Source organism: Micrasema longulum, unplaced genomic scaffold, assembly GCF_059751315.1.
Source record: "Micrasema longulum isolate JH-2025_06_02 unplaced genomic scaffold, ASM5975131v1 h1tg001638l, whole genome shotgun sequence".
NCBI lineage: Eukaryota > Metazoa > Arthropoda > Insecta > Trichoptera > Brachycentridae > Micrasema > Micrasema longulum.
Window position 1 is genome coordinate 34,056 of NW_028278818.1, and position 26,937 is coordinate 60,992.

General features: G+C 37.0%; 1 protein-coding gene across 1 annotated transcript; it reads left to right on the top strand.

Moving 5' to 3' along the window:
• On the top strand, window positions 1–26,744 carry Cpsf100 (cleavage and polyadenylation specificity factor subunit 2). Its single transcript, XM_088237029.1, has 13 exons — window positions 1–422; window positions 2,602–2,867; window positions 4,225–4,470; window positions 6,006–6,193; window positions 15,929–16,152; window positions 17,401–17,547; window positions 18,963–19,164; window positions 19,783–19,870; window positions 21,022–21,208; window positions 23,664–23,754; window positions 24,518–24,659; window positions 26,035–26,225; window positions 26,582–26,744. Exons 1-13 carry the CDS (start codon window positions 274–276, stop codon window positions 26,672–26,674), a joined length of 2,214 nt encoding a protein of 737 aa, XP_088093155.1. The 5' UTR covers window positions 1–273; the 3' UTR covers window positions 26,675–26,744.
• Window positions 26,745–26,937: the final 193 nt, after the last annotated feature.

A 26,937-nucleotide genomic window follows, 5' to 3' on the forward strand; every position in this document is an offset into this window, starting at 1 on the left:
GTCAAATAACTTTTGTGTCAAACTGTGCCGGTGGCGGTAATTCGTTCGTAGATTATTAAAATAATCATTTAATAAATCTAAGTACTTATTAGTATGTAGCGTGTATTTCACTGTGGTGGTCTAGTTGATAAATAATTTCTGCACATTGTGCTTTGTTTAATTTCAATACCTTGATGTGAATGTCACTCGCTTCATGGTTAAACTTTTGTAGGTTGTGTATCCATTTAATCAAGATTCTTTATAATACGTCTTTTAACAGTAAACAGATTCAAAATGACGTCTATAATCAAATTACATGCATTATCTGGGGCTATGGATGAATCTCCGCCTTGTTATATTCTTCAGGTAGACGAATTCAGATTTTTGCTAGATTGCGGTTGGGATGAAAAATTTAACATGGAAATCATAAAAGAACTGAAACGGTAAGTACTATAACTGAACTATTTTTCTTTCTCCTGTTTTCAATTTGCATAATGTACATAACGGAAACTGAATTATACCCTTTTATGAGATTTATCAGTTCCAATAAGGCTGCTCTTTATTTGAAGACAAAAAATAAACATTTATATGTCTGTTTAAAGATCTATTTTCCAAAATTTATAAAAATAATCATGTAATTTGGGCCTGTTATAGCTGTATATGACTTCTAAGTTGACTATCCAATTATTCTATATCGACTATCAATAAAATTAAGAAAAATATATTAATGTATTATAAATATACTTATGTGGCATCATAGCAACACAAGGGTTAAACCTCAGAGTAATAACGCATGCCTTACAGCTATAGAGATGCCATTTTGCTCTATTGCGTAGAATCAAATCGTCGCAAATTTTTAGTTCAACAACAGACATGTAACGGATGGTTTTGTCGCTGATTTATGGGTTACCCGTGCCGAGGACACTTAACGATTTACTTTTTTATATTTTTTTACACGTGAGAATACACAAAGAAGACTTAAAATACAGATAGAAATTTCAAAATGTTAAGACAGTTTTAAAAAAACACCTTAATAAATCAGTTCCTACAGCCTGTGTGACAAGTGATATGTGAGGTTATTTTATCAACTTTTTATTTAAACTATTGTGTTATTATATCCTATGTAATATCCCCTCACACCAGCACTTTTGCTGATTGGGAATATTTCGTACAAATAAAATATGAAATGTAATGTAATATGTAAAGTTTAAAAACCTTGTATTTTGTCATAAATAAATAAATCTAAATCTAATCTAATCTAATCACTACATATTTATGTTTATATGTTATTTCTGTATACAATTGATATATTAATTCATAAATGCACATGGTTACTGAGTTTGTTTATTTACACCAGGGCTGCATTCAACGATGATGCATATGTTACCAAAAACTGAAGGATTTTCATTTTAAGTACATAAAAAGGATTCTATTTTACTGTTAATAACCAACATTGGTTGATCCCAATCAGATTCTTTCCTTAAATTCCTTATAATTTCAACCCATTTATTTATTTTTGCTGGATTTTAGGGAATGCAGAAGTTATATTAACTCACGTTTATTATATTTTAAAAACGTATTTCTATCAGTGCACCCCTGTAACTAGAAGAGCTTCGCATTGGGCTGCTAGGTGTAGGCGTAGTTTGACATTTACAAAAATTAATATTTATATTTGAATATTACATAATTCTTTTAAGCTTTGTTAATCACTCACAAAAAATATTTTCCAATGAAAAGTTACACAATCCTTTTTACAATGTTTATCTGAAAAGATTTTACAAGCTCTCATGACATAAGCAGGTATTTTGGTTTCAATTCTAAACATCACACCTGGCTGGCGGTCGAAGAACGACTAAATACGCGTTGGATGTGACTGATTGATTTCTGAGAATAATTTTTGTTTGTATGGGTGGCTCTATAGCAGTAGCGCATTTTTACTCTGAGGGTTTCTTAATAGACTTCGAAAATTATTGTACTTATTGCAATGAAATACACAAGTTTTGCCAATTGACAATTTCTAAAATGATAATTTCTTTCAAACCTTTTTACCAGCCTTAAAATGGAAAAATCAAAAGTATGAGTTTCACACGCATTCATTCTCTTCGGAAATCGGAGGAAGACAAATCTGCCTCATAGTGTCATAGTTGGTGTGTTTGCCTACCATGCTCAAGGTCCCAGATTTGTTTCCTGGGAAGGTTGACAAATAATATTTTACTCAACCTGGACTGGCACTTAAAGCGTTAAACTGATCACCTCACCCTCATGTAACAGATGATCGATATACGCTGGATTGTATTATTATATATTTTCTTTTTAAACATTGTTTCACTTATGTTAAAGATGTCAATCTCTAAAGTGATCATATTCATCTGCCTGACTGCTCTTTCTATTGGCATGACCAGAGGAGGGTTGATTTTGTAAAACGATCTGTGCTGATACTGTTGGAGATATCTATCCGGAGCATAAAAATTTTTACTCTCTAAAATGGCAGAGTTCTATATATTTTTAACCTCTTATCAACATTAAAAAAATGGATCAGTGTGAACCCACCCCTTCTAAGTATGATATTCCCTTCATAAATCAATTATCTGTCGAGTGTCTCTAAGTTTCTTTGTCTTTTAGGTATGTGAATAGTATTGACGCCATTCTGTTATCATATCCGGACCCTCTGCACCTGGGAGCCCTTCCCTACATTGTCGGTAAACTGGGCCTGAGTTGTCCCATATATGCCACTCTTCCCGTGTACAAAATGGGACAGATGTTCATGTACGACCTGTACCAGTCCCGCCATAACATGGAGAATTTCGATCTCTTTTCTCTGGATGATGTCGACTCAGCGTTTGATAAAATTGAACAGTTGAAATACAATCAAAGCATCTCGTTAAAAGGTATGTGGCTAAATTTTTAAAAATATATATTTTTTATTTTAAATAAAAAAAAGAAATATTTGCGTTCTTAAAATTTACCCAAATATTTAATTTTGAAAGCCATTTTCAACGAGTTGTAAATAACTCACCATTAGAAAACCGGAATCAAGTTGGGGTAGAGTGGGATTCGAACCACGGACCTTTGATCCGTGAGTCCGAGACACTAGCCACGGGACCACAACCCAATTCAATTATTGTAAGAGCCTATTTTTTCCCCCTAGATTGGTACACATATTTATTACTAATCCATTGATTTACGGCCATTTTGGATGGGTGAATTTTCACAATTTTTGAGAGCAAAAATTACAGGTCAAAAATTTGTAGTATTTAGTTTTGTTTTCATAACAAAATGAATTGTATTTCCGTGGTAGGAATGTCAGAGACCGCTTATAGATGGTCTGCCATGACGAAACAGCCGTTTACAATTGGTTTAAACATTTTAAAGAGGGTTGTGAAGACTTTGAAGGTTACTAGAAGCGTGGGCGGGCACAAAAATTGACTACAGATGATGTCATCCACAAAATCAAACAAATTGTGCTTGCCAATCGCTGAATCACTATTAGAAAGGTAGCAGAGAAAATTGGTGTCTCATACCGATGTGCGTATCGGTTATCACTGATGTTTTCGGCATCTCTCGAGTGGCTAGTTTGGCTCCTGCAACTTTTTCCTATTCCTAAAGATAAACAGGACTATGAAAGGAGGACATTTCGCGACCATAGATGAGATAAAGATAATCATTAACTGAACTGAAGACTATAAAAAAAGTGCATATCAGAAAAGTTTCAAGGATTGCAAAAATGCTGGTATAAGGGTATCATATCTGACGGTGATTGCTTTGAAGAGGGCAGTACTAACATAGAAAGAAGTGTAACTTTATTTAAAGATTTTTTCAATAATCACAAATTCCGTGTATTTTGTATTGCATTGGCAATGGATTTTTTCTAATTTTTTTTATATTTGTTTAATTTTACATCACAACAAAATTATTATGATGTTGATAAAGGATAAATAATAATTATTATTTAAATTTGTTGCAACAGAGAGGGAAAACATTATTGTATAATAATATTTTCCCTCTGTTGCAACAAATTTAAATATAAATAACTTCCTAGGGATCCAGCCAGTCTGTAAGCATTTGGACATACTCAAAACATTGTTAAATAATTATTATTTTTAATATTAACCCTACTCTACAATGTTCATGTTCAATAATGTAACTTATACATAAACCATCACAATTTTTTGTTTGTTGACATGATTTGTGTTTATCTATGTAATTAAATTGGCATTCCGTGTTTTAAGTGCTTTTTTATTTTAGGAAAGGGATTAGGTTTAACAATCACACCATTACCTGCTGGTCACATGATAGGAGGAACCATTTGGAAAATAGTAAAGGAAGGAGAAGAAGACATTGTTTACGCGACTGATTTCAATCACAAGAAAGAACGACATCTTAATGGCTGTGACTTGGAAAAGCTACAACGGCCAACTGTTCTTATTACTGATGCTCTAAATGCTAATTACCAACAGGCCAGAAGGAGGATGAGGGATGAAAAATTGATGAGTAAGCTTTTTAGTATAGTTATGTTAACCTTATATTCCATAAAATAATATTAAGGCTGTATTAAGCATACTGTAATAATTTTTCTACCAATGTACCTAAGTTTAGTTTAAATATCAAGGGGCATAATCTGCCAATCGAAAAGTAATTATATTTTAGATAGTTATATAAAAGTATATTTTTTTATCAGAAATACCTCAGAAAGTAATTGTTTTTATGTAGAATTATTTATTTAATATTTTTAATGTTACAATTTTAAAAGAACTGGGTTTTAAAATGGCGAAATCATATGATTTATTTTTATCAGATTACTAGAATTTTTAATTGTTGAAAAATGCACTACATAAGTATTTCATTCAAATTAAACAAACACCTTGCTTCAACCTTACTGCCATCATTTCTTATATTAACATGTGATGGCATCGTATATCACCTGATTTTGTAGTTCGTCAGCAAAACTTATCACGAAAATGAGTTTATTTTACCACGAAAAATGGATTGTAAAATAATAAAATTGTGTAATTTGTAAAAGTTAATTTATACTCATTGGGCCAATCAATACCAACATGTTTTTATTTTTTTCATTTTGTTTTCTATATTATACATTTTCTTGTTTCCATGATGTTGCAAAAGACGAATAATATATTGATGGATTTAATGAAGTACATATTTTATATAACAAGTTTGTATGTGAAAATTTTAATGGAAGTTCATTGTAATTTATTATAGAAATAAAAGATGAGTGATACTTAAATCCACAAATTTAGAAAACCCAGTGACCGGTTTCATCCCTTTTATTTTATAATAAAGATACCAGTCTCGAAGATGTCAGGAAAGCAATGAAACCGGTCACTGGTTTTTCCAAATTTGTGGATTCAAGTATCACTCATCTTTTATTTCTATAATAAATAACATTTTCAATCAATGGCAGATCTATAGTTGCGTGGAATGGTCTGTCTCAATTATGGCCCCATCTGTTAATACATTCCAAAATAAATTGGATATATCGTGAGCATCCAAGGAAAACTGGCCAAGTACATTTTTTGCAATTTTGATATTTTTTCACCAAGTTTTAGTGCTGGATGTTATCTCTGAATAAATGACCAAGTCTACTTACATCTCAAAGTTTTTATACAAAATGTATAATCAATAATCTAGTTAGCCTATCAACATCTACTTTAGGAAATATTTACAAAATCAAAACACTTCCATACTAATACAATACATTGCTAATCCTTTGTTTATGTAAAGCAAAATAAACTTAAAATCAAAAGTGTAGTAAATAGCAAAACTATTAGTTTGTTACTGTAAAAACTTCAATCTCGATTTGCGAACAAGCAAAAATTCTGACTTGGCCTGTTTTCCTTGTATGCTTACAATATATACTGGAAGTAAAATAAGCTTATATATTTATATATGTTTGGATAATTTATATAGCGCCATTTTTGTGAAAATCACCTCAAGGTCCCAGATAGACAAGACAGGGGCTTATCAGCTGATAGTTGCCTGCCTCTAATCGAATTATTTTGTATTTTTAGCCACCGTCTTAACAACTATGAGAGAAGGTGGATCAGTTCTGGTAGCCGTGGACACAGCAGGAAGAGTTCTGGAGCTAGCTCATATGTTAGATCAGCTATGGAGAAACAAGGAGTCAGGGTTGATAGCATATTCCCTTGTACTCGTTAGTAATGTCGGATATAATGTTGTAGAGTTTGCTAAATCTCAGGTAAGAAAATATTTTTTACAATAATGCACTTAATTCCTTACACATTATACATATATTATACTTTTAATTTGTACAGAATACAACATAAATTGTCTTAACCCTCGTGTGGCTACATGAGTCTACGAAGAATACAATACTTGATATACGTCTGTAACAGACGCGGCGGATCACTGCTTCGTCCGTAGCAATCGCGCCCGTCACAAGAACTGTATTTCTATAGGTGCTGGTGTCAAACGCAGAGTGGCCGGGCGTAGGCGGGCCTCGGCCGACGAACGATAAGCTCCGGGGGAGGTATCGTCGCCTAGAGATCCCTTGCGGGGTCGCTAGCGAGTAGCGCTGGCGGCCGCAATCCTGAGTCAGGCAACCGGGTTGTAAGGCCGGTATCTCTCCGTCGGTGGGAACGGCGGGGTGTGTTCCGGGGAAGTATCCAAGGGTCCAAATTATCCGGGGTCCAAAATCCAATCCAAAGAGTATCCGAGTTCCAAGTCCAGGGGGGTAGCGGTGTTCGAATCCAGGTGGCGATGAGGTCCGGTTTGAAGCGAGGTAGGGAGGTGAAGTGGAGAGTAGAAAGCCTTAGTAGTGTGGTGAGATGACTGACTTTATTTTTCCCCGGCGGGGCTATATATACAACATTTTGCCGTGCGGCGGTGGGCTAGGCCAATAGCGGGCGGTGCTAGGTTGACCAATCACGCGGCGAGAGAGATAGCGAGCACATTTGCCGGCTCTATCGGTCTCTCTCGCGCCACGTATAAGGTCCCCACCCTCCCGCTACCGGCCGCAGTTCCCCGCCGACCGCGCGGCGATCAACACGTATACAGAACAACATAAAAACACATTATGGGCATACAAATATTTTCATGAATTCTAATCTATATGTGGGCTTCAGTATGGCGATCACCACCCCCGAAAGTGACAAATACTAGTCTTTATTGAGGAGGTGGTAGATCGCTTACACATACTGAAGCCTCCTATGCTACATTAAAGCCCCAGGAAGGGCCGCCAAGTTGGTGCGTGTATTTTTACGTCGGCAACACTCCCCCCTGCCGAGGAGGCATCTCTGCGCCGACGTCGTCCTTGATTTGCAATACGGCGAGCTTGACGGCGGGTCGTGTGTAGGTTCCGGTGGCTGTCTGGACCCGGGCGCTCCTGACTTGTCCATCCTTCCCTGGTGTGACTGCTATGACGCGTCCCCGCGGCCATTCATTCCGCGGGAGGGCGGCGTCCGTTATTATGACCAGGTCATCGACCATGATCGGTGTGGCGGCCTGTTGCCACTTCCGTCGCTGTGCCAACGTCGGGAGATATTCCCTCATCCATCTTTTCCAAAATGCGTCGGCTAGTTTCTGCGCCACCCGCCATTGTTTTCTGAGGCACAGTTCGGGCGGCGCGTCTCTGTAATCGGCCAGATGCGGCTGGGCCCCGCTCGACCCGATGAGAAAGTGCATCGGAGTCAGCGGAGCGTCGTCTCGGCTATCAAGCGAGACGTGGGTTAGGGGCCGAGTGTTTACTGTGTACTCGGCCTCCGCTATCGCTGTCATTAGCGTTTCCTCTCGGGGGGCTTGTTCCTTTAGAATCACCATAAGCGCCCCCTTTATCGACCGGACGAGCCGTTCCCAGGCTCCCCCCATGTGTGGCGCCGATGGCGGGTTGAACACCCATTTGATCCCTCTCCTTGTCGCCTCGTTCTGTAGTTCGGGATCGTGGGCTAGTTCCTTCATGGCGGCCGCCATCTCTTTGTCTGCGCCTCTGAAGTTCGTCCCGTTGTCCGAGTAGAGCGTTGTCGGATGTCCTCTGCGGGCCGCTATCCTTCTGAGGGCCTGCACCGTCGAGTCAGTACTCAACGACGGTGTAATTTCAATATGCACGGCCCTCGTAACCATGCACGTAAACAGGGCCCCGTATCGTTTCTCCCGGCGTCTTCCGATAGTTACGTATACGGGCCCGAACATGTCCACCCCACAGTGGGTAAAAGGCCTTACGTGATGATCGAGTCGGCCGGCAGGCAGCTGTCCCATGAGCGGAGGCTGCGGGCGGGCCTTCTGTATTCGACAGTAGCGGCACTCGTATATAATTTTCCTTATATTTGTCCGTAATCGTGTTATAAAGAACTGTTGTCTGAGTTCGCTGAGTGTCCGCTCTGTACTTGCGTGTTGCCGCGACTCGTGATAATGCCTTATCAATAGACGCGTATAGGCGTGCGCTCCGTCCAGTATGACGGGCGCCTTTAGTTGCTCGCTCACCGCGGGGGCTTCCATAATTCGCGTCCCCATTCTGAGGACGCTATCTTTATCGAGGTAGGGAGTGAGGCCCAGCAGGCGGCTGTTCCGCGGGAGGCACTCCCCCCGTCTAATTGCGGCTATCTCGGCGTGGTAACTGTCTGTCTGGCTTATGAGTATCCACGCCTTCTCTGATGCCTTGAGTTCCGGGGCGATGAGTGTCGCGCTTCCTGTATTCTTTTTCCTGCAGCGGTTTATGAAGCGCAACACCCACGCTGTAGTCCTGATCAGTCTCCGCCAGGAGGAAAATCTTCTTTCGTCCGGGAGGGCTGTCATCACGATGGCACTGTTCGCACACTTTATTTCACTGCTCGTATCCGGGGTCGCCGTTATTATCTTGAGCGGCGGCCATTCACTTTTATTTTTCTTTATGAAACTCGGCCCACTGAACCACATGCCGGCCGGGGAGATGTCTGGTATCTCGCCGTCCCGCGTCCCGAGATCAGCGGGGTTCTTCTTTCCTGGTACCCACCGCCACTCTTGAGCGTTCGTTAGCTCATCTATTTCCCCTAGGCGGTGGGCTACAAATGGCGTGAAGATACGCGAATCACTCTGGACCCAGCACAGCACCGTAGTAGAATCTGTCCAGTAGTAGGTTTCGCGTATATTACTTCCGCATTCTTTCTTAATTGTGGCCGCCAGTCGCGCGGCCATGAGCGCGGCTTGTAATTCCAGGCGTGGAATTGATAGCGCTCGTAGCGGGCTAACTCGGCACTTGCTAGCCATGAACGTCGCATTCCTTCCGGCGGCGTTCTCCTCCACGATGTAGGCTACGGCGCAGCTCGCTTGCTCCGAGGCATCGGAAAATACGTGCAGCTCTACTGGCTGGCCCTTGGCGCTCGATACGCGCCGCGGTATAGCGCACTCGGTATTGCGTAATATGTCCACCCAAGTGCGCCATTTCTCTGCGTGTTCTTCATTCACTTGTTCGTCCCACTCTATGTGGGAGCGCCACACATCTTGTAGCAGTATTCGCGGGCGTATTGTCAAACACCCTACGAAACCGAGTGGATCGAAAATGCTCATAACTTCACTTAGCATCTGCCGTTTTGTAGGCCTCTCTGTTGGAACCTCCCGTGACACTTTAAATTTAAATTGAAACTCGTCTGTCACCGGGTCCCATTTGATGCCGAGGACCCTCTCTGTTACGGAGGTTCCGCTAATTATTTCGCGTGCGCTTTTCCCTCTCAGATTTGAAGGAATCGCTTCCATTACGGAGGGATCATTACTCGCCCAATTCGCGAGGATGAATCCGCCCCGCCGTAGTAGTTTGCTGACATCGTGGCGCAGTTGTATCGCCTCTGCTGCACTGTCTACGGCATCCATATAGTCGTCCATGTAGAATTTATTTCGCACAGCATCCCTGGCGGCGGCCATCTCTTGCCCGTGATCTTCTGCGACTTGATTTCTCACGTACTGTGCGCTGCTCGGTGAACACGCCGCGCCGAACGTCATCGACGTCATAATCATTTCCCGAATTTCTTCTTCGGGACTATCGCGCCAGAGGAACAGCTGCGCCCTCTGGTCTTCTTTTCTTATTTTAATTTGGAGAAACATCTCCCTTATATCTGCTGCCAGCGCGATCTTTCCCTCGCGAAATCGCATTATATTTCCCATAAGCGATGAGAGAAGGTCCGGGCCGTTGGCCAACATGTCGTTCAATGACTTCCCGTTGCAGCGGCTGGCGGCGTCAAATACTATCCGTATTTTATCTGGTTTATTTACGTTCGTTACTGCGAAATGCGGCAAAAACCAAAGCCCACTCGCAGTGTCTTGTCTTTCAGCCAGCGTCAGTTCCCGGGCATACCCCTTGTCTAGATATTCTTTAATCTTTAACTTGTAAGCCGCGGCGAATTCACTGTTTTTACTGAACTTTTTCTCTATGCTTAAAAATCGATTCAGCGCTGTACGGCGATTATCCGGTAAACATATTCGATTGTCTTTCCACAGTAGCCCTGTCTCGTACCGTCCTTGCGGTAGGAAACGTGTCGTGGCTCTCATGGTTTCTGTGGCTCTCGCCTCCTGACGCGATATCTTGGCTGTCGAACTTATACCTAACGCGTCGACGGCGTAATTCTGTTTAACTAGATTTTCTAGTCTCTGTTCTGTACTAAGCGCCATTAGTATGCTGGCGTTAGTCTGGCGTGTCCGCCCACCGTGTATCACCTTTCCTAAGGCTGTCACTGAGGCGATGTATTCCCCGCATCTCCGTGCCTCTCTCGTCACTATGAGAGAGGCGTTATCTTGGCCGATGAGTAACTGCGGGCACACTTGTCGCATCCTGCCTTCCCCTTCAATCACGGGCTGTAGCGGCAGACTCAGCTTCTGTATTGTGTTTGCGCGGAGAGTGAATAAATCTTCCGTAACTCCGCGCACTTTAATTGTGACTTTTCTTGATGCACTATCTGTCACGCACATTCCGCCGGCACCGTGGATTTTTAATCCTCGAGTCTCTCCCGGCGCGCCGATGTCGTTTGCTATTTTCGCGTCAATCAATGTCACGGTTGATCCCTCATCTAGTAACGCGTATGCGTTCACTCGTCCTCGCGGACCACTTAACATGACGGGAATCACTTTTAGGAGGACCGGTTCCTCCCGAGCGTAGGTGCTCGTCACTATATTATTCGTCCGCGAACTGTGGCCGTAATCGTAGTTTCTTTCATTTGAACTCGCGGCGCGGGTTTCGTTCGCGGTCGGTCTGTTTCCCCCGGCGCCCGCCGCTGCAGGCGTGTCGCGGCGGGCATTATTATCTGGCGCTCGTATATCGGCGCTAGACCGAGCTTCACTGATATCGGCACTATTTCTGTCGTGTAATGTCTTGTGATGTGTTCGGCGACATCCATCGAGGCCGCACTTTTTTACATTTCTACACTTTATTGCCCGATGAGTGTTCGATAAACACGAAAAACACAAATTCTTTCGCTTCACTATGTCCCATCTTCCCGAAATACTACATTCTATGTATTCCTGGCACGTTTGTAGTAAATGTCCTCGTCCGCACAAAACACATGACGCTACACTTTTCCCGTTTCCCTCTGTTGAAATCACTGTATGCACTTGTTCTCGCTTCTGTGGCTTCTCGCGTTGTTTTCCGCTGTACACTTGCGGCTCTATTCCGCCGCCTATCATTGAAGATTCCGTTAAATCTTCCAAAAAGAGCGCGAAATCCTTCGCGGAGGGCCTCACCCGGTTTCCTCTTCTGCTGTACCACCAGAGAGACTTCATGCACAGCGGTAACTTGCTCACTAGTTCGCTTAGTAGTTGTGGCGTAGACATGTAATCGCCACCGAAGCCTTCTAAGGTCGCTATCGCGTTCCGAACTGCGCTAGACAGATCTACTAATGCTTGCGTAGATCCGTCGTTCTGTATGCAGCGGAGCCTTCTCACTTTTTCCAACAAGGAAGACGCTACAATGTCCGGCTGGCCGTAGTGTAGCTCCAACGTCTTCATTATCACCCTCACTTGGCTTGGATCCACTAGTAATGACGACACAGATTCTCTTGCCCGTCCTTTCAACGCACGCTGTAGACGCAGGAGGTTTTCTGGATCCGAAAGGCAGCACATCTCCGTCGACTGAGTGTACTGCGATTTGAAAGTAGCCCATTCCTGCGGCTCTCCGGCGAAGGCGGGTAGGTCCTTGGCAGTAGATTGGCGCGCTATCATGGCGCCGACTCTGCTAACGTCCTCTGGGGCTGAAGTCGGGCTTCTTCCTTGCGAAGCCTCTAGTAGAATCGCCATTTTTGACAGCACCGTCATGATGCCGTCCATCTCCGTAGCACGCGGCGCGGGCTCGGGATTCGTTTCCAAGGGCACGCGTCGGTCTTGATCGTGTAGTGAAGCACGGAGCGTTCGAACCTGCGTCCTCAGCCGCTGGACTGTATCTTCGGATGTGTCCGACTCGGCTGAGTCCTGATCTGTAGCAGGGTCTTCTCTTGGTTCCGTGCCTCCTCGACCCGAGCGGAGTGAAGGGGTTCTCGAAGTCATCTCTAGGCGCTCTGCGATGAATATCCGGTTCTTCTCGAAGGACCAACTTGTAACAGACGCGGCGGATCACTGCTTCGTCCGTAGCAATCGCGCCCGTCACAAGAACTGTATTTCTATAGGTGCTGGTGTCAAACGCAGAGTGGCCGGGCGTAGGCGGGCCTCGGCCGACGAACGATAAGCTCCGGGGGAGGTATCGTCGCCTAGAGATCCCTTGCGGGGTCGCTAGCGAGTAGCGCTGGCGGCCGCAATCCTGAGTCAGGCAACCGGGTTGTAAGGCCGGTATCTCTCCGTCGGTGGGAACGGCGGGGTGTGTTCCGGGGAAGTATCCAAGGGTCCAAATTATCCGGGGTCCAAAATCCAATCCAAAGAGTATCCGAGTTCCAAGTCCAGGGGGGTAGCGGTGTTCGAATCCAGGTGGCGATGAGGTCCGGTTTGAAGCGAGGTAGGGAGGTGAAGTGGAGAGTAGAAAGCCTTAGTAGTGTGGTGAGATGACTGACTTTATTTTTCCCCGGCGGGGCTATATATACAACATTTTGCCGTGCGGCGGTGGGCTAGGCCAATAGCGGGCGGTGCTAGGTTGACCAATCACGCGGCGAGAGAGATAGCGAGCACATTTGCCGGCTCTATCGGTCTCTCTCGCGCCACGTATAAGGTCCCCACCCTCCCGCTACCGGCCGCAGTTCCCCGCCGACCGCGCGGCGATCAACACGTATACAGAACAACATAAAAACACATTATGGGCATACAAATATTTTCATGAATTCTAATCTATATGTGGGCTTCAGTATGGCGATCACCACCCCCGAAAGTGACAAATACTAGTCTTTATTGAGGAGGTGGTAGATCGCTTACACATACTGAAGCCTCCTATGCTACATTAAAGCCCCAGGAAGGGCCGCCAAGTTGGTGCGTGTATTTTTACGTCGGCAACAACGTCTCTTATTTTTTTTAAATAATGAATTATTATTTTGCTATAACAGCCCTACATTATATGATTATTTATAAATTATAAAAAACGGATTATGAAATAGTATATTAAATTTGGTAATGTATTCGAAATAAAACAAGCTTATTGGATTATAATTCTACTTTATATTTTAAAATATACAAACTGTATATTGTGACGCGTTTCGTCTTGTTAGTACATTTTCAAACAAACTAACTTAAATATTTACAAAGTTTCCTTACATACTAAAAATAATTGCTGATTTATGTTTGTGGATTTCTATACAAGCCAAAATAAACAGAGTAATAAAAAATCAATTAGGGTATACTGAGCATATTTTAGAGGAATATTTTGATTATATTGGGGAAAACCTTCCATTATTTAAACATATTTGTAATGGGTATGACTTTAAAATTAATATAATAATTATGTAAATATTGATTTCATTTAAACAGGTTTATTTTGTAAAATATTGTTGTACTCTACATTGGTATTTAATACAGGTTTCATTACATAACTAAGATTTATGTTCAATGTCAACTATGGTAAAATTACATTCAGATTTTATAATATAAAATATGTAATATAAATTATAATCCAATAAACTTGTTTTATTTCGGATACATTACCAAATTTCACATGGAATTCTACCAATAGTGGAGTTTTACCTACCATTAAAACTCTTATTATGTTTCTATAGATGTCTGGATTCCATATTGAGAGAAACGATGACTTTTTTCCATGTTTTGTGGTTTTATTGTCTATTCCTGGTCGCTTTTTCCGTTTCCGTCGCGTTGTTATTTTTTTGGCATTTTCACTTAATGGGTAAGCCACATTGATTGGTATATTTGAATTTCTATATTGACTGATAGATTGCTTACAATCAATTAAATTCGGTACCGTGAATGAATCCTCCCTATCTATTTAGTAAAAGAAGCATAGCAATACCGCGTATTTTCCTAAATCACCCACAGCTAATGAAACGTACTCGATTTGGGTAAAGACAATACAGTGATTAAGCCATACTGCCGCAATTAACTTTGCACAGACGCATACAATAGTTAAAGTAGATTTTCTAATGTAAATCAACAGTACAAAATAAACTGCATATAGATTTATAGGTGCGAAGGTTTTCACGGTCACTGTTATAAATATTATGTATCTTTTTTGGGTGATACCGTGTATGTTGGATTTGATCCGACGTTTCGGCTACCATTGCAGGAGCCATCTTCAGGGAAAACTGTGTGTTTTATAAAGAAATGTATGTGTTTATGTACTAGTAATTTGTACCGTGTCACAGTCAGCAGTAGGCACATTTCTAGTTTTGTAGGAAAGAATAATTATGTTTATGTACTAGTAATTTGTACTGTGTCGCAGCCGGCACAGAAATACACAGACATCCAGATAATATAAACAATGACGACGGGCTTAAATTAAATTCAACATGGTTCCCAGCACTACATATGACAAAAACGAATAGATATGTGCCTACTGCCGGCTGCGACACAGTACAAATTACTAGTACATAAACATAATTATTCTTTCTTACAAAACTAGAAATGTGCCTACTGCTGACTGTGACACGGTACAAATTACTAGTACATAAACACATACATTTCTTTATAAAACACACAGTTTTCCCTGAAGATGGCTCCTGCAATGGTAGCCGAAACGTCGGATCAAATCCAACATACACGGTATCACCCAAAAAAGATACATAATATTGCATATAGATTTGTATTTTATTAAAAAATTTACTATTAAATTATATGAAATCGCAAGGTTTTTTGTCTCTCTTGAACATTTTAACAAATGGTTTATCCGCAGTATTGAACTTATATAGACAATATATCTGTACCTCAGAGGCAGACGGATTCAAATCCAAACATCAAATGTTCAAAACAAGCCTAAAGAATCTACTTTCTCTAAGTGATTTATAATAATTTATAGCAATTATTTGTATTTTCAGTATCTTAATACATTGGTTCTTTCATTATAAGACTTACATTTCTTTAAAATCAATGGACATGATCATTAACTGGGTATGAAAATCGGAATGTCGTTTCACCAAACTCGCATGCATATTATAAACCATTGTAGAAAATTGATCCTATAATGCAGCAAAACCAATAATTCCGTTATTTGTGTAATTTTAAAATTATTTTGTTTTTTTATGTGAAAAGACAGTTTGTTTTTTTCATGCAATGTGTTGAAAAACTTTTTTTTTACTTTAAAATAAATTAATTCCTTAAATTCCCTTTTATGTGACTTAATGTATAATTTATTCTGTATATTTTCGGGAGACGTCTTTTACCATAGTTAATATTTTTTTAATGAATGCTTTAATTCTGAAATATATATAATATTTTTTTAATTAAAAATTATTTATCATGATATTTAACAAACGTCACATTTTTATAACCTTGATACAACATTTTATGAAAGCTGTCCTTCAAAATGGACATTAGTACTATATTAGTACATCATGAAGTAAATTTCTATAATAAATTATTTTGTTTATATTTTTAGATTGAATGGATGAGCGATAAGCTCATGCGAAGTTTCGAAGGTGCGCGCAGCAATCCATTCCAGCTTCGTCACCTCCAGCTCTGCTACTCGGCCAGCGAAGTCCACAAAATATCTGGTCCCAAGGTAGTGTTGGCCAGCTGCCCTGACCTGGAGTCAGGATTCGCAAGAGACCTCTTTCTAGCCTGGGCATCACAGCCACAGAACAGCATTGTACTTACAATCAAGTAGGTTTTTTGCAAAATCATTCATAAGATACTGCATTAGCACACCAACCGCAGTGTATCTTGATCACATTTGTTACATGAAGGTATTAAATACTCTAGTGTAAAAATATCCTTCTAAATATTTTTTTTTTTTTAATGTCAACCATGTCGGGAATTGAACCCGAGACCTCTTACATGGTAGACAAATGCGCTAACCATTAAATCACGAGGCAGACAAAATTTTTGCTCATAAAGCCACATAAATATTTTTGAAAATTATGCCGTTAATTTTGCAAAAAAATTAATTCAGAAACACTTTAGAATACTTCAATCAAAAATTATAATTTCAGTCTTGTGCCATTATTATCGCTCAAATTATGGTATATCTTTAATAAATTGGTTGGAATGTAAGTGACTTAAATGTTTTCTTATAATCTCTTTAAAATAGAATCAGTAATTTACCTGCTTCGGGTATTGTAAATATCTATCTTAAAAAAAAAAAAGGAACCTTAAAGTGGTATATTTGTCCTTAATTCGAAGCATCTTATAATATTGTTTGTGAATAAGCCCCCATAATGCAATGTCTGTGTATATTAAAAAAGTAGAATCTAATCGAGCTTATTTTTAAAAACGCTTGACTACAGGTCTGGGGAGAACCATAATTTGCCTAGCTACAATGTATTTTTAACTGGTATTAATAGTTATTTTATTGCATTATGTAAATATAATGTTAAGATTTTGTAATTTATTATTCAACCATAGGTGTGTAGTTTTGTTAAATATTTTGTTTATTTACTTCATTCATTTAAATTTTTATATAACACCTTTAAAATAATTGTTAGCCAGTGCTGAGGACAAGTTATAATCTACTTTTGATATTTTTTTTACAAATGAAAATATACATTAAAAACTTTTACAAAATATCAAAACATTATTACCCTCTGTTTTAATTATCTATATATTATTTAAGCTACAAAGTTTTTTTAAAAAATTGAATGAATAAACTACATTCTGAATCCATTTAACTTTTTCTTGCTTTCACTATCAATTTTTATAGCCTTTAAAAAAAATCTCTTATTGTTTTAATGGACAGTGGAAGTGGATTATAGATTTTATTAGCTTAGTACTCAGAGTCCCTTTTAATGAAAACGGTATAAGTTTTTATTTGTTTAGGTTCATTTATTCCATATTATGATCCAATAGTAAAAAAATAATAAATAAAATCACGTACTCACTACTGTGACAGTTAATTCTGTATGTTTATTCCAGAACATCTCCCGGAACTTTGGCGAGAGATTTAATAGACAATGGAGGTGATCGAACATTAGATATTCTTGTTAAGAAAAGAGTGAAACTGGAAGGTCCTGAGTTGGATGAATTCAAAAGAACCCAACAAACGAATGAAGTGATTAAAAAGTAAGTATCTTCCTTTATACTAATATTTATGTCCATATTATTTCATACGAGAATATAGTGGGAATTTGTTTTGAGATCAACAATCACCGGGGACTTAGGTTTAATGTAAACAATTATTGTTTTATGTGTATCTTTATTGTTTAAATTGCTGAGCAGAGAGTAAGTGCAGAGAATTAAAAGAAATTCTTCTGTGAGAAACTGACAAAGTCTAGTGCTGAGGTGACAGAAGTCATTACAATTAATGAAAGTCAACTTGAATATAATCATAACATCAAAGAAAAAGTAATGATCGGACTCCCGTTTGGAAAGAAAGCGGAGTCACAAAATAAAATTTAATTTTGGGCGATAAAAAAATATATCAAATTTATGCTTAACCATTTATAACTCAACTTCTTTAAAATACAAAAATTCTGGGTATTTTGATGGCTTTTTGCAAACAACGATATACACATTTTTTAGTTTTTCATAATTTTCAAAATTAAATTAAAAAACGCTAGGAAATTGGAGTGTGACATTTAGTTGAATTGTGTTAAAATGCCTCAAAGTATTCTCAAGTGTTATAGAAGTATAAAATATTTTAAAACAATTGTTTTACTTCTTTTAACAATATGCAAAATATGTACTTATTAAAATTAATAAATATTTTTTTTGGTATTTTCAATATTTCAAATATGCATCCTAGTAGGTAGTTTTACAACGAGTGAATCTCAAATGAACTTTCTAGCAACCTGTAAGCATCATCATGTAATAATCTGTTTATGAGAAAATGTACATTGCATTGAGTGGTGTACCATTGATTTAAAATGGACTTGGGTGTTTATTTTAGATTTTGTAAGAACTGAAATGGTTTGTCACAATATGATGCTATTAAGGGTTAACGTTGAGACGTAATATGTATATGTTGAGACATAAAATATATTAAGTGTGAAACAATTTATAAATTAAATGTACCCTACATAACATTATTAGAGCACACATAAAAATATGTTTATGTGTATGCTATTTCAAGATTTTAAAATAAGTAAATTAGATAATTATTTTTAAATAAAATTTATATTTGAAGCACTAACTTTGTGGTTATAATAAAATATTTATAAAACAACTTTGTATTTTTACCACTTATGTACTTTTATTTTGTCTACCAACCGGTTCCAAAGGTACACAAGCTTTTTTTTATCAAGGTTTACTTGGTAGTATTAAGTAGTTAAGCTTGTGAAGCTTTGAAACCGCCGGTAGAAAAAATAAAAATATGCGGTTAAAAACAATTTTTTTTTGGTATTTATTTTATTAAAAGATGATTAATTTAAAAAAAAGATTGCACTATATTGATCTTTTATGTTCTTCATAAATTTATTAAAAATTAATTATAAATTTTATATTTACCTTAATATTGGGATATTTTTTTTTGTTTATAGAGAGGTCGAAATTGGTCTGAGTTCTGATTCCGAGTCTGATGATGATATTGAAATGTCTGTAATTACTGGAAAACATGACATCATTGTAAGAAACGATGTTCAAAAGCACACTGGATTCTTCAAGTCAAATAAAAAGCAGCATGCAATGTTTCCATTCTATGAGGAAAAAACAAAGAGCGACGAGTATGGAGAAATTATTAGGGTAAGCAAATGATACAGAACAGAGTTTAGTTAGATTAAAAATAATACTCTTTTCAAGAACTACTTATTTCATCATCATCCTTCTCTTTCCGCACCTAATGGTGCATAGGGCCCTGCATTGGTACATCGATTGCAGTGTATCTTGATCATTTTTGTTACATAAAGGTAAGATGATCAGTCCTATGCTGCAGGTACCAGTCCAGGGACTACGAAATATTCTAGTGTGAAAACACCTTTTTAAATAAATATTTCATGTCAACCATGTCGGGAATCAAACCCGAGACCTCTAGCATGGTAGGCAAATGCGTTGACCACTACACTACGAGGCCAACTAACTTATTTGCTACACACATATTTTTTCAACTTATATTTAAATAAAATGGTGTTAAAATATTATTATCTATGGTTTGTCTGACTAAAGCTAACTGGCGAAGCAGTGCGTTTTGAAATGTATGATCAAGAATTATTACTAAAGTGATCGATTGTCAATTTAGGCTAACTAAACTCCAGCATAGGTAGATTTCCAAATTTGTAATTTGGAAAATTGTATTATATTATTTCTTAGTTCTAAATCAATGTATCATTTTATAAAAACCTGTTTATCTTTGATATGTTTTAGTTAGAAGATTATAGACTGGCTGAAGTAATGGATGTTGACGAAGTAGAAAAACCTGCCCCTCCTCCTGTTAAAAAAGTTGAAGAAATTGGTAATGTATTTTGTAACAACATTTTACCAGTAATACTTTCATAGGCACATACAAAGCAAAACATTACTGGACCGGTAATCCTTTATAACTCTCTGCAGCATGTGAATCGCAAGAAACAATTAATCCATGTATTAATATAACTCCGCCTCTTGTTGTAATGGTCAGCGCGTTTGCCTATCATGCAAGAGGTCTAGGGTTCAATATCACAAATTTTCTTCAATGAGTTCTACTGACTGGAAAAGTTGGCTTCTCGGAAACCGGGAATTTATCACAGCACTCTGTCATTAATTTATTCGGGGTAACTTGTAACGTAGTTTGTTTTTATTAATTTTTTCATACATTTTTGAGATACTTTGCCGTAAAATTAAATGCTCTTATTTTTACCTCATGTAAGAAAACATTTTTTATATCCAATTTTTCAAATGAAAAATTTCAAATGAGTCAGAATAGGAAATAAATTTGTATTTTTATGGATTACGATTATCTTAATATTTCAATATAAAACATGATATTTATCACCTTATTATTGTAATTATTACAGGAGACAATGAAAAAGTTCTGTTTTTAAAAAAAATATATTTGTTGATAGTCTGTTCCAAAAAAAAAAAATATTTTACATGTCGTATTATCAGCGCTATGATTTTTTAATGTTTTGTATTTCTGAAATAACTCCGCGTGTGACTTCGGAGGTTCTTTGTCAGTTCTACCGATTGGTTCGTTTACAGTAAGCAAACCGAATATCCTTCATAGCTCTCATTTCATTGGTTGGTTCATACGAACCAGTGACCTCGTTCAAAGTAGTGTGTTTTTATTAAAATATTTTTTTTGTACATTTTCGAGAAACTTAGCTGTACAATTTTAAGCTCTAACTATACTGTGTGCAAGAAAACATTTTTTTGTGTCCTGTTTCCCGTAGGGCTGAAGTTCTTCATTATTTTTATCTTTTTGAAATGAAATGAAATAATAATTTTCTTTTACTACGAAAGTATGTACATATATGTAATTAATATTTTTTCTTGCTGATTAATTACAGTTTTTATATTCAGTTTTTCTTGTCATTTTAAACATATGTATCTAGTTTAGCATCAAACGCTTGTTTCATTTTTTTACCAAGTCCTCGTAATATTCCAAAAATATTTTTATAATTGCAGAAGAGAAGTTTGAAATTCCAACCAAGTGCGTGGAATCCCGGAAACAAATTGTGGTAAAAGCTTCCATTCAGTACATTGACTTCGAAGGAAGATCCGATGGCGAGTCTCTCCTGAAGATAGTGTCACAGCTCAAAGCCAGAAATGTCATTTGTTTACGAGGGGACGCCAAAGCAGTCAACACCCTGAGGTAACTGAAAAATGTATATTTATTTGAGTATTGGAACAGTTTGTTTAGGTACACCATATTCTTCAATTTTTAGCAATCAGTAATAAAATAGTTTGCAAATAATTAGGTGCTTTCATTCAAACATACTTTTTCCTGCTTTTATGAAAACCATCCAAAAGTGCTAAAGGAATTATGCTATTATAATTGAATAAATTAACTTTTCATTTAAATTATTATTATTTTTTAAATGTGTAATATAAAAAGTTTTATTACATTTTTATTGTACTAAAACATTTTTTTAATAATGTGTTTTCCCAAAATTGATTCCATTTTAAAAACGGCTAGAAAGCCAACCTTGTGTTATTTTTGAGCTGATTTTATTAGGTGTTAATATAAGTTCTGTCCTTTTTTTTTCAAATGAAGAAAACAAAAAGACAACCAAAAAAATGTTGACAAATTGGTCATCAATGTATTATCGTCATTAATTTTCATCTTTATTCCCTAATTGAACGCGACAGAATGTGTCGAAAATGCTCACTTTCGTCTACTTGACATTCTGTTTTGAAGGCTTGTAATAAAATATAATAACTACTACTACTAGTACCATCACGCCATTTCTCCATATGGGTAGGCAGAGAGAATGGACGGCCACACACGTTTATCCTGGCATATATTCCTAGCTTCTTCCACAATACATCTTGTCATACATGCCCTTCAGTTCTGTCTGCTTTTGACATGACCAGACTTAAGATTTTGGTTTATCTGATCATGCCACGTCTTCCTTGGTCGTCCTCGTCTCACGTTACCCTTCATTTTCATATACTTGCTTTACCATTCTTTCGTCTTCCATTCCTTCTACATGACCAAACCATCTCAGAGACCCTTTCTTAATCTTATCAATTATACTTGACTCAGATTTACACTCTCGCCTGATTCATTCGTAACTCTGTCATACATTGATTTCCCACACATCCGTCTAAGAGATCGCATTTCAACCGCGTTCACCCGGCTTTCATCCATCCTCTACCAGTTCCATGTTTCACTTCCATACATAAGTGTCGGGACTTAAACTCCGTTGTGCACCGCCAGTTTAGCTTCGACTGACATATTTTTATTAGCAATTACTGTGCTTAGTACGCTGTTCATTTTGTTGCCCGCATTGACTCTCCTTTCAACATATTTTTCTACTCTTCCATCTCTTGAAAACATGCTATGTCGGCCTCCGTGGTGTAGTGGTCAAGACGCTTGACTCACGCACGGAAGGTTCCGGGTTCGATTCCCGGTGATTTTTCTCATGCCTGGTTGTTCTGTAATGTAATTCACCACTGTAATTGGGCCCCCTGGCCTGTTGTGGTGCAAAAAAAAAATGAAATGAAAAATGAAAAAAAAATGCTACCCAGATACACAAATTCTTCTACTTGTTCATGACTAAATAAAGTTACTTAAGTTAAAGAACAATAAAGTATATAATAATTATATATGTAATGTTAAAGCAAACAAAATCTTGTAGATCAGAAATTTATCTTTTAAATTACATATAACCTTTAACATTTTAATGATGTAATAACTTATATTTACATATAAGTTATTAATTTAAAAAATACTTGGTACACTTCCACTTATTTATTTTGACCAATTAGCGCTTTCACCCTCTAATGGGCATCTTCAGACTGGTGAATATTATACAGTGTAAGGATAATTTATATAAAACTAAATATTATCTTAAGTGTAGGTACATTTAAAAATAAGTTGAAAAATATACAATATGCAATATTCCAATGGAACAGAGTGAGACAAATTATTGAAACATGTGTTGGCGGTATACTTTAAGAGAAGATTCTATTAACTATTCTACAATGTGCAGGGTCCAACTAAGGGGGCCTTTTTAGCCCCTTTCTTTTTCCCCCTATTATTTTTCATATAATAGAATCTTCTCTTTAAGTACACCGCCAACACATGTTTCAATAATTTGTCTCACTCATTTCCATTGAAATATTGCGTATGGTATCTTTTTCAACTTATTTTTAAATGTACCTACACTTAAGATAATATTTAGTTTTATATAAATTATCCTTACACTGTATAATATTCACCAGTCTGAAGATGCCCTTTAGAGGGTGGAAGTGTACCAAGTATTTTTTAAATTAATAACTTACATGTAAATATAAGTTTTTACATCATTACAATGGAATTCCATCAAGAATTGTCAATAAATAATTTAAACTTTAATATTTTGTTTTATTTTTGTTGCTTGTTTTTAAATTAGGGAAAAAAACGGACACAACGTATGTTAACAATTGAAAATGTTTAAATATGAAACTAGATAATGTTGCAGTTTCTGGTGGCTCAGATAATAAGCCTCACGATTCGCAAGTGATTTGAGGAGAGTAATGATTTATAGATTATTTTTAATTTCTTTAAAATCCATTGTAAATCAGTTATGAATTTCATATTTGTTCATGTAAATCTATTTCAGAGCACATTGTATCAATGAAGGCTGCAATAAAGTATTCACTCCAAATAAAGGGGACATTGTAGATGCAACCACTGAATCACATATTTATCAGGTACCACAGACTCTCTTTTTACTCCATACAAGATTACTATATTTGATTCCACTGTAAGAAACTTTATAAAAATAATACTGCTTACAAACTGTTGAAAAATTAAAAATAATATTTCGCATTTCAAAAAAATTTGATATTTAAACTTAATTAAGCTTTTCTTAGTCCATGAAAACACCACAATGCATTGAAGCTAAACTGGTTTAAATTTAATGTATTTTGGCACATTGCGCACATGTACTATGGACCGTATTCACAACATTTGCTATATTCTACAAGAGAACCAGGCACTTCCTTGGCAATGTGCATCAGCAATGATACATAATCAATTAATAATAATCATAATCAAAATCAATTTACAATAACTCATTTGATGGTCTGCAAAGACTGACAATCTCAAAATTATTAGAAGAGAAAAAGGGGCGCCCGTAAACTAGTAAAACTAATTAAAACCCTTTATGCCATGTGTGCTGTTACTTTTAAAAAGGCACGGGTTACAAAGTTGTTTTTGATAAGTTGAAAAGGTACCCCACGTGCACATGGGGTCAATAATCTACATAATTTGAATATACATACATATTTCAAATTGAACCTTGAATTTGTGAAGTATGTCATTTTTTAAAACGGAATTAATACAAAAAAGTATGACTTTAATATATTTTTATTGTTGTTATGTAAACTGAAATTCTGGTGATTACTGCAAACTAATTCTGAGGATCGAAACTAGAAGAGGATGAATGGTTGCTTTAAATTACTTTTTTTTCAGGTCCGATTAACTGATGCGCTTGTATCAGGGTTGGTGTGGCAGAGAGGTAGTGGTGGAACAGAGATAGCTTGGCTCAGTGGAGTTATTGGTATCCGAGAGTCAGAACCTGTTCCTAATGAATCAGAAGATGATCCTGATAAAGGTATTATGATTTATAATAAATATAAGCGATGCGTACATATTTAAAGAATAATGCAATATTTACAACGTTCCCCATTCCGCTTATTAGCGAATATCGGCACAGGTAACATTTTTTTTGATTTTTGTATATATGTTATTAAATGAGAAACCATTCACAAGCGTGTTGGGGCGCCATCTATGTAAATACGTAAAGTGGCCACTTAACCCAGCCAATGACAGGTCATAAGCCCTGTAAACGCTCGAATATCAATAATGCAATACGTAGGTAAAGAACTCTAACTTCATTGTTGACGATTTGGAGATATTTAATTTTTATGTTACTTTTCCAGCACAGCTGCCAGCAAACTTTTTTTATAATTTATAATTTTTATTTGTAATATAGGGGTACTGTTTTTTTACAAATAACACATGAAATTAGGTTATAAACCCTACTTTGTTTGCTGTGATCTTTTAATAAAAAAACATGTTTTTTTAACAAAACAGATAGATTCACAATTTAAATATTTTAAACATGATTTAACTGTTGAAAATATTCTTTCCGTATCCATGTTTGCTCCCTAGGTGGAGCATGTGGTATCCACAAGGTTTTTCCAGTTAGTAGCCAATTCCTATGTGCTTCTCGAGTCAGGTCCGCGTCCTGTAGTTTAAATAACTGCTGTCAGCCATGGATGTCTAGGACCATAAGAACCTGGTGCCATGTAAAGTAGGCAAGCGTGGTCAAGAATCGTGCCCCAGACAACAACATCGCTTGCATTTGATGACTGTTGTCACTAGTTTGCTACATCGTTCTCTTATTTCCACATCCCTTACAAAGTCAAATTTCTGTAAGACACCTTATTCTCAATACTCAAAAGCTTGCTGGTTTGGGCCCCAGTGAGTTGCTAGGATTTGTATCCATAGAGGAGGTTACGTTGCGCATTTTGGAGTACATGAATTTATATAATTATATACACCGAGCAACTACTTAAGAGCTAAGCAACACAGACAGTTTGTTCTTCCTGAATGTAGGACTAATTTACCAGCAATGATGCCTGTGGGGAGGATTATTGGTCTGTTGAACAGCCTACCAAGATTGTTGAAGCTAGACTTATCAGTTTTAGACTGTTCCTCTCTAACTTTATATCGTAATGTGTATTGGTGATTTTTTTGTCTTTGTTTTTTATTGTATTGTTTTTATGAACTACCTGTTAATATGTCTGTGCCTTTAAATTGTCTATTATGCACTTTTATGCATGTTTTTTAAAAATACTTAATGAATATTAAAGTTGACAGTTGTGCTGTAATGTCTATTTAAATTTGAAATAAATAATACTTTCAATAATTGATTGTAAAATTCTGCTTCCAATGTAACATACATATAATTTTGTTTATTTTAGTAAAACCTGCAGAAGAGCAAATATTAACACTGGAACCTCTTCCATTATCCGAACACCAGCCTCACCAAGCATCCTATATCAATGATCTGAAATTATCCAATTTCAAGCAAATCTTGGCCAAGAGTAATATTAGCTCCGAGTTCACGGGAGGAGTTCTTTGGTGCTGTAACGGAACTCTCGCCATCAGAAGAGTAAGGCATTCATACAAACTATTTTTAAATTCATGTGTTCAAAAAAATTTCATAATACTAACTCGTAAGCAAATTTAAACATAAATAGATATTATAAAATAAATTTGTAATTAAGTAACACCTCAATAAGTACATTTTTTTATAGTAAAAATACAAATGAAATAGTAATAGTAATATTACATTTATATTTATGTACATATTATTCTCTTATTTTTTTAATGTCTTTTGCACATTTTTTTTAGTAAACTATTTCTCCGTTTATGTTTGCTTTATACTTTTAAAAAAATTTTCGAACCATTAGAGAATACATAAATATCTAGTTACCTATAATATCTACTTTTTCAACAATTTTTCAGCATGACAATGGGAATGTTTCACTCGAAGGCTGCCTGACAGAAGAATATTTTAAGGTTCGAGAGCTACTGTATGATCAATATGCTATTGTGTAAAATATTCTGTTCAGTAATAAAAACATTTTTATACAATTTAATTAAGAATATATTAAATGACTTTAGTAAATATTGGTTTCTTTGTCTCTAATCCTGTGTTTATGTTCCCCATTGTATATTCCTTTCAAATTTTGGATATGTGGTAAGGACTCCCAATCCTATTTTTTAATAGGTTCTCGACGTCAACTGCGACCTATGTAGGTCTATTGTGACGGGTCCCCGTATGTTAAATTTTGTCCTCCAAACTTGTGTCTGCTGAGTGG

What these genes read in the sequence shown, in the direction of transcription:
- Cpsf100 (XM_088237029.1), top strand. Translation starts at nt 274, where the DNA reads ATGACGTCTATAATCAAATTACATGCATTATCTGGGGCTATGGATGAA. An exon ending in AGTATGGAGAAATTATTAGG is followed by an intron (nt 19,165 to 19,782) that starts GTAAGCAAATGA and finishes GATATGTTTTAG; the next exon opens with TTAGAAGATTATAGACTGGC. An exon ending in AGAAGATGATCCTGATAAAG is followed by an intron (nt 24,660 to 26,034) that starts GTATTATGATTT and finishes TGTTTATTTTAG; the next exon opens with TAAAACCTGCAGAAGAGCAA.